Source organism: Calidris pugnax, unplaced genomic scaffold, assembly GCF_001431845.1.
Source record: "Calidris pugnax isolate Ruff unplaced genomic scaffold, ASM143184v1 scaffold146, whole genome shotgun sequence".
Taxonomy (NCBI): domain Eukaryota; kingdom Metazoa; phylum Chordata; class Aves; order Charadriiformes; family Scolopacidae; genus Calidris; species Calidris pugnax.
The window spans coordinates 461,354-469,831 of NW_015090869.1; the positions used below are offsets into that span (position 1 = coordinate 461,354).

The 8,478-nt window shown below is 53.3% G+C and overlaps 1 protein-coding gene across 1 annotated transcript; it reads left to right on the plus strand.

Annotated features, from left to right (window-relative positions):
- Nucleotides 1-3,170: 3,170 nt before the first annotated feature.
- On the plus strand, nucleotides 3,171-5,448 carry DAD1 (defender against cell death 1). The gene is made up of 3 exons (XM_014945687.1): nucleotides 3,171-3,458; nucleotides 4,517-4,668; nucleotides 5,223-5,448. The coding sequence occupies exons 1-2, from the start codon at nucleotides 3,218-3,220 to the stop codon at nucleotides 4,645-4,647; spliced, it is 372 nt and encodes a 123-aa protein (XP_014801173.1). The 5' UTR covers nucleotides 3,171-3,217; the 3' UTR covers nucleotides 4,648-4,668; nucleotides 5,223-5,448.
- The last annotated feature ends 3,030 nt before the right edge of the window (nucleotides 5,449-8,478 follow it).

Below are 8,478 nucleotides of genomic sequence, written 5' to 3' on the forward strand. Positions count from 1 at the left end.
AGCTGGATATAGTACTCCAGGTGAGGTGTCCCTAGAGTGGAGCAGAGGGGCAGAATCCCCTCCCTCACCCTGCTGGCCACGCTGATGGGGATGCAGCCCAGGATGTGGTTGGCTTTCTGGGATGCCAGCGCACATTGCTCAGTCATGTTGACCCTATCAGCCTTTCTTCATAAGAGAAGCCCTCTGATCATCTCTGTCGCCCTCCTCTTGACTCACTCCAACAGGTCCATGTCGTTCTTATGTTGGGGGGTCCAGAGCTGGATATAGTACTCCAGGTGAGGTGTCCCTAGAGTGGAGCAGAGGGGCAGAATCCCCTCCCTCACCCTGCTGGCCACGCTGATGGGGATGCAGCCCAGGATGTGGTTGGCTTTCTGGGATGCCAGCGCACATTGCTCAGTCATGTTGATCTTCTCATCAACTAACACTCTGTCCAGCTGTATTATTACTACTACTACTGCTCCTACTACTATTATTATTATGAATCATCAGCTTTGGAACTTGGAGGTCCACCACTTTATAATTCACTTCTCCATTCTGTAGCTCACTAGTATTTTATGTGCACTCTAGCTCTGGGATAGCAATTGTTATTTCCCCCCAAAAATACTGTTCTTCAGGGCCATGAAGAGAACATCAAATGCAGGCACTCTCTGATGAAATGAGATGACTTGCAGCCAGTCTTTCTTCGCACATCAGCAGGGCAAGCTCCCACGGGACCTAGCAATTCTGGACACCACCAAAACTGTAAGAGTGCCCCAGGACTGGAGTCACCATCTTCATCCAGGACAGGTTGTCATAGAGCTGTGTGGATTTGGTAAGGTGAAAAGGAAACTCTGCAGTTTCTGATGGTTCTCTACAGATGTGAATTTGTAGAGGAGCTCCACAAGAGCATTTGTGTTGGAGAAACACTAGAAGTAAAAGGTACCATTAACCACAGTAAATAGTTAGCAAGATGTGTCCCCAGGAAAGAACAGGAGGATACCATAAATTGGCTAAAATAAGGCAACACCAAGACAAGCTCAAAGGGAACAGAACTGCTAACTGCTATTTCCACCCACAAGGAAGGCCAAAGAAGTCACTTGAACTATGAGTGAACTATCCTAATTAATATAGTAAAAAACCCACCCTCAGGTAGGGAGAGCCATCTTCTAACTAAAGCCCCCTCCTCATGGAGCATGTGTAGTAAAAAAAATGGATGCTGTGACTTTACTTAAGTAGAGACAAGGCAGAGCAAGTACCAATGGGAATGAGGATGGCTCAGCCTAACTGTAGAAAGTAGTGGTAACTTGTTTAACTGTTGCTCGAACTTATAAATGTTTTACCATGTGCTAATGGGGTTGTGCTGGCTTTGTGGATGAACTGCCCGGCACCCATCTTTGCGCAGAAATGAAATAAACAAGTATCTCGCCTCTTGTATATCAGCTCCTCACACACAGGGTTAAAAGAACCCAGATTTGGGAGAACATTTTGGGGAAGAAGCAAGGGACACAGCTGTCCCACGATCTCACTACCACACATGTCTTTGCTCCCATGCTGGACAAGAGAGGGGACACGGGCAAATGATTGTTTCCAGAGATGCCACAAAAACTGGCAATGGACAAGGTCCCAGTCCCCTAACGGGCACTGCAGAGAAACTGTGGGGGAATATGAATGCTCAGGTCCCAGTTCCCTCCATCACCAGTGAGACTTTAACACATCAGGATATCGGGGACTGCCACGTAACCTGGCAGACTAGCAAAATCATGCTGTTAATCCCAACTCCTACCCACAGAAACTGAGCTCAGAAATGCAGAAGGTCTCTTCCACAGGATGAGGCTCCTTCAGGAGGCACTGGAGGCATGACCAGAGGATGAGGCACCTGCAAACATCAGGCATAGTGATTACAGAGATGGACTTCAGAGGAGAAACACCCTGCACGAGCAGAAACCCAAGACGGGAATGTTGCTTCTTGGGGGTGTTTCTATCCCTATCCCACACACAGGTTAAGGAGAAGACATCCATGGGGAGCGAGCACAGGAGCGGGAAGGGACAAGTTCTCTGAAGATTCAGGCTACAGGTCTGATGGCACAACGCAGCTCAAGAGACACACAAATATCCCTTCTGCCAGAGGAAAGGGGTAAGGAAACGCCCCATCCGTACTTCAGAGCCTGAGAGGATCAGCTGTCCACATGGAGAGCGTCCCCGGGCTGGGGGCGACAGGAAGGTGGGAGTAATTTAAACAGAAGGAAGATTTGGGTTGAAAAGCTGATTTTGGTCTCTTGAAAAAGTGTTTTATCCACTCCCCTCCTCAAAACCTAAACGAAGCATTCTGCCCTCGCTGCAGGCTCACTGTCCTAAGAGTCTTCAAACAAAAGGAAAACAATGCTCTGCCTTTCCCCAGCACTGAGCAGAAGGCCTCGAAGGGCAGGTCCCAGAGCCCTCCTGGCAGCACACGGGAGTCCAAACCAGCGAACACACACATAACCTGAGGCCCACCCCCGTCTCCCCCCGCGCCTCAGCGGAGGCCACCAGGGGCCGCAGCATCTTCCAGCGGGATCCGCTAGTCCCAGCAGAGCTGCTTTTCCCGAAACAAGCCCTTTGCGAACAGACCGGGTCCGGGGACACGCACACCCTGGGGGCTGCCGGCTACTGAGGGGCGGCCGCGGAAGCCCAGGCGCGGCTCTCTCATCAGCCTAGCAACAGACACCGATTGGGTGTCACTGGCTCTTGGGAGGAGCCGCTGGCTGATCAGCCTAGCAACAGCCGTCTCTTGGCTCTCATTGGCTCTTGGAAGCAGACACACTCTAATCTGCCTAGCAACAGCCGTCTCTTGGCTCTCATTGGCTCTTGGAAGCAGACACGCTCTAATCTGCCTAGCAACAGCCATCTCTTGGCTCTCATTGGCTCTTGGAAGCAGACACGCTCTAATCTGCCTAGCAACAGCCGTCTCTTGGCTCTCATTGTCTCTTGTAAATCTTCGGGAGCTCGGACTCCACAAAGTCCTCAGCGCATGCGCCAGCTGAGAACGCGTTCCCGCCTCTCCCTGTCCTCGCTGCGTCACAGGTGCATGCGCACAGCACCCGGCGGAGCCGCCAGTTCCGCCCTTTCGCGGGCAGGGGCACTGCGCTGCGCAGTACCCGCTGACCCGGCAGCGAGTTGGGTGTGCGCCTGCGCTGCCCCGCCGTGCCCCGGAAGCGCTTGCCGGGCTGCTTCCGGCCACCTCAGCCTGGCCGGCGGGACCATGTCGGGCGCGGCGGGCTCCGGCGCGGGGGCGGCGGGCTCTGTGGGCTCGGTGGTGCGGCGCTTCCTGGTGGAGTACGGCAGCGGCACGCCGAGCCGCCTCAAGGTGCTGGACGCCTACCTTCTCTACGTGCTGCTCACCGGGGCGCTCCAGTTCGGCTACTGCCTCGGCGTCGGCACCTTCCCTTTCAACTCCTTCCTCAGCGGCTTCATCTCCGCCGTCGGCAGCTTCATCCTGGGCGGTCAGTGCTTCGCCGCGCCCTTCCCGGCCCCCGCGGGTCTCCCTGATATCCCCTTCGCAACCGCCCACTCTCCGTAGCGGAGCCTGAGCCCCCCCCCCAGCGACCGCGGACCCCCAGCAGCGCCCGCAGGCCCCATCAGAGAGTTGCCCTAGAAATACCCAGGTCTCCTGTAGTAACCGCAGGGTTCCCTTTGCAGCCACAAGCGTTCCCCAATAGCCCTCAAGCCTACCTCGCAGCCAGGGCGTCTCCACGGCAACTTTCAGTACCTCCCTGCCTTCCCCCATAACAGCTGGTTCTGCTCCCAGAAACCCCCAGGCCCTGCCCCGCAGCAGGACCCTCCACAGTGACTGTGACCCTGCGGGGGTCGTGTCTCTATGCAGCACAGAGCCCAGCTCCTTATCACTCCCAGGCTGCCCTTGCTTCTCCCTGGCAGTCAAGGAGGCCTTCTTTTTACCATCTTGTATTGGTGTCCTTTAGCACCATCCCAAACCCTAGCAATTGCTGTTTCAGGGTGCTGCTCTCCCCAAACACACCTCGTTCCTGTGCAGCCGTCCCCAACACACCGAATGGAAGACATAGAAATACAGAATCATAGAATGGTTAGAGTTGCAAGGGACCTTAAAGATCATCTTGTTCCAATCCCCCTGCCCTGGGCAGGGACACCTCCTACCAGACCAGGTTGCTCAAAGCCCCATCCAGCCTGGCCTTGAACCCCTCTGGGGATGGGGCATCCACGACTTTGCTAGGCAACCTGTTCTAGGATCTCACCACCCTCACAGCAAAGAAATACCCCCATTTCTATGTGAGTCCCGTGCTGTTATAAGCCTGTTCCCCTCAGGCCTCACTTGGCCACCCCAGACAATGTAGTGCTATGGGGGAACTGATTGCATAAAAGCCTTGTGCAAATGCCCTGTTAGTGTCCCGCTCGTCTTAAAACAAAGATAAAGTTACTTTTCCTTACGGTACCCTGATGGAACAGTGACCCGGAGTGGGGTGGGCTGCTCTGGGTAGGCTTCCTTCTGTGACTCCTAATCTCTCACTCTTTCTCTGCCATGCAGTTTGCCTCCGGATCCAGATCAACCCCCAGAACAAAGGCGAGTTCCAAGGCATTTCACCAGAGCGGGCATTTGCTGATTTCCTCTTTGCCAACACCATCCTCCATCTTGTGGTCATCAATTTTGTTGGCTGAGCTTCTAGAAGAGACTGTGAGGTATTGATTCATGGGGTCACTAAAGGGGACACCACAGCTCACTCGACTTCAGTACTTTTGTAGAGTTGGGAGAGAACTAGAAAGATCGTGAATCCAGGAGTCCTAGCTCCCAGCTTCGTCTTGGCCAAGTACAGTTACGCTGCTGTCCTCTAAGTTGGTACAGGGATTTATGGCTGTCTGGTTTTGTGCATGTATTTTTTGGCTTTTATCATTTAAAAGGCAGTTTAACTAAGAGTGTTACAGAAACCTACCCACATTTCTGTCCTCTGAGAGGAATACCCCATTCTTCTCTGCAAGAGGGGCTTTGGGAGCTGGAACTCCTGGGCTCTGTTTGTGAGTGTTGTCTCGTTTGGAGGCCATGGTATGGCTGGTGTCCAAGCCTTGAGTTTCTCGGGTGAGAGGAGGGAGTTTGGGACAGGGAGAGATCGGTGCTGGAAGGTGGAGGACATGCCGTGCTGCTACTGTTGCAAGGGGCCACAAGGTTATTGGAGCTTGCGGGGTATTTCCTCTCCTTTTGCGGAAACATTGCTCATGTTGCCTTTCTCTCCTTCCAGCTCTTGGACCACTCTGGAGCTCTGATGCCACAGCCTGGCCCTGGGCAGGGCCGTTCCCCAGCAGGCTCTTACCCACTTCCCTCATGGAGGAAGGGGAAGCAGGGCTCGAGACTTCTCCCCACAGACTTCCCTGTGGAGGAGTCTACTGTCCCATGGAGGCCTCTGCTGCCTTATTACTGTAATCCTTTCTGTCAATAAAACCCTTTACAATACAGCACTTTTTTTCCCTATTGGTGGCAAATCATAGAATTGTCTAGGTTGGACGGGATCATCTAGTCTAACCATCAACCTAACTCTGATAAATAAAAATAAAAAACCCACATCACTAAACCATGTCTCTAAGCACTACATCAGCTTGTCTTTTGAATACCTCCAGGTATGGTGCCTCCACCGCCTCCCTGGGCAGCCCATTCCAATACTTAATAAATATAGCATTTCTTCTGACACCCAAGTTTACTTTCAGGCACAACTCCCTGTTTTTACCCCTCTCCCTCCCTTTCTACCCAACAGGCTTTTTTCTGTGCCCCAGTTTCACCGGGAAGCAGGAAATAAGTCATCACAGAAACTCAACGGACATCCACCTTTTTCATCTCCCTGTTTTCTGCCCCTTTATCTTACAGAAAGTCTGTTGCTAATGTGCCCCCAAGCTTCAAAGCTGTGGAAAATTTGGGTTAGGCTGTGGTTAGTGGTCGTGAACGGAAGGAAGCAGAGGGGTTCCTCCAGCACATCCCAGGTGCACTTATCTCCCCCCAGGCCCTCCATGTCCCTCAAAGGCATGTGGGGTACAGCTGGATGGCCCAGCTGGACTTCCAGGCCCACTAAGGCCTGGCAGTGACACAGCCACCCTACCACAGTGCTGACTTTTCTTCAGCCTGATGTGCGGATAAACCCAAGGGTGTCAGAACTCAGACAGAACTGCACTTGAGCTGTTCTGAGTCCATGGAGAAGGTCACCCCTCAGACTTGACCTCATTGAAAATCCCTCCTGCTCTAATGTGCTATGAAATGCTTCAACTCAAGGGCTTTAGCTGTTGTCTGCTCCAGCCCAGCCTGGCTCCTGCATTGGGCTCAAATGCTTCTTTGTGCTGATGGAAGATTAGAGCCCTGTGGTGATCAGATTATGGGCGCCGAATGAGATTTTAGCCCCAGGTAGCCCTCTGCACCCTTGGCTGCAGAATTTACCTGCATCACCTTCTGCATGAGGCTCTGTCCGTGTTCTGAACCTGCTTCACATTTGTCTGGTTTGCTCTGCCCTGAAACTCTGGGGAGGTAAAATGTGCCTTGAGGCAATGTGACAGAAACACTTGTCTGCTGGCACTAAGGAGATGAAACATGGGACATGGTGGCTTCAACCTCTTCGCATTGGATTATGGCTCCTGTTTACCACCTTTCTCCTTTTAGCATTTCCAGCTATGCTGCAGCCACCGAACCCATGAAAGTGTGAAATCTGGGGCTCCTAAGCTTCTTGCCCCACTGAAGAGTGAGGTATGAAGGACCGAGTTCACAACAACTCCAGGCAATGCTACAGTCTTGGGGAAGAGTGGCTGGAAAGCTGCCCAGCAGAAAAGGACCTGGGGGTGCTGGTGGACAGCTGGCTTAACATGAGCCAGCAGTGTGCCCAGGTGGCCAAGAAGGCCGACAGCATCCTGACTTGTATTAAGAATAGCGTGGCCAGCAGGAACAGGGCAGTGATGGTGCCTCTGTACTGGGCACTGGTGAGGCCTCACCTCGAGGGCTGTGTTCAGTTCTGGGCTCCTCACTACAAGAAGGACATTGAGCTGCTGGAGTGTGTCCAGAGGAGAGCCACCAAGCTGGTGAGGGGTCTGGAGAACAAATCACACGAGGAGAGGCTGAGGGAACTGGGTATGTTTAGTTTGGAGAAGAGGAGGCTGAGGGGAGACCTTCTTGCCCTCTACAACTACCTGAAAGGAGGGTGTAGAGAGGTGGGGGTTGGCCTCTTCTCCTAAAGGAATAATGACAGGACCAGAGGAAGGGGTCTGAAGTTGCTGCAGGGGAGGTTTAGATTAGATATTAGGAAGAATGACTTTCCTGAGAGGGTGGTCAAGGCACTGGAACAGCCTGCCCAGGGAGGTGGTGGAGTCACCATCCCTGGAGGTATTTAAGAAAGGTGTAGATGTGGCACTTCAGGGCATGCTCTAGTGCCTGAGATTGTGGGGGGGTTTTGTGTGTGTGTGGTTGGACTCGGTGATCTCAGAGGTCCCTTCCAACCATGACGATTCTGTGATTCTGGGGTCTTCACTGTCTCAGAGGATGCTGTCTGGCATAGAGTCCACGCCAGCCCTGACACCACCCCCTTGCAGCCCCAGCCATTAAACTGGGTTTGTTCACGGCGGCACCAGCTCTGTAGAGCTGCGGGGCAGGAGGGGACCGTGAATGAGGCACCGGCTCTTCTGCCCTCTCGGAGCCAGGCCCGCCCGGACAGAGCCACCGTGTCCGCGGCCGGAGGGTCGGATGGCGGCCCCCCCTCTGTCGCTGCTGCCGCTGCCCTTTGCGAGCCGCGAGTGCCCCCCCGTGGTCTGTGTGACTCGGGCTCCACCCGGTTTGGCTTCCGAGGGCGCTCCGGGCGGGGGCCCTCCTGTGGCCACTTCTGAGAACTGCAGGGGAGCCTGTGGGAACAGAAAAACCCTGGGGTTTCTGCGTTTTGGTTTGGTTTTTTTGTTGGTTATGTTTTGGGTTTTGTTTTTAATTTATTTCTTTATTTTTACCATCTTGCAATGCCTCTACTTCCACATCTGACTAAGCTTCAACAAGTCTGTAGGTACTCCAAGCTTTGCTCCTTACAAAGACCATGCTTGGTCCATGTCCACACTGTGGAAGAGGGAAAAAAGAGAGGCTGTTTCGTGTGCAGGGCCATGTTTAATGAGAGATGTCAAATGTTGGGCAGGTGTTTTCTCCAACAAAACCCCTAGAAAAGATGCAAATTCACCTCCTACCCACAGGTAGGTATTTGGGGACAGGAGCTGGCACAGGTGAGAGGGTGCTAGAGATGGACCGTGGCAACATCTCCTTCCCTACCCATGTGAGGCCTCTCTGGCCCATCCCATCATTCCTCCCTTCTCTTTTGGTCAGGAGAAGTGAAAGGATTTTTCTGCACAGATTCACTGCTTGTATAACGCTGCAGAGGCCTAAGAGCAAATTCAGAAATCTTACACACTTCTAAGCTCTCTCCCTGCCGCCCACCGCACTTTGTGATGTATTTTCTTCCCCCCCCCCCCCCTTTTTCTCCCGAACGTCAC

Excerpts from the sequence above, each read along its gene's own strand:
- DAD1 (XM_014945687.1), top strand. The coding sequence starts at position 3,218 with ATGTCGGGCGCGGCGGGCTCCGGCGCGGGGGCGGCGGGCTCTGTGGGC. Across the intron at positions 3,459-4,516 it reads CGGCAGCTTCATCCTGGGCG|TTTGCCTCCGGATCCAGATC; the intron begins GTCAGTGCTTCG and ends TCTGCCATGCAG.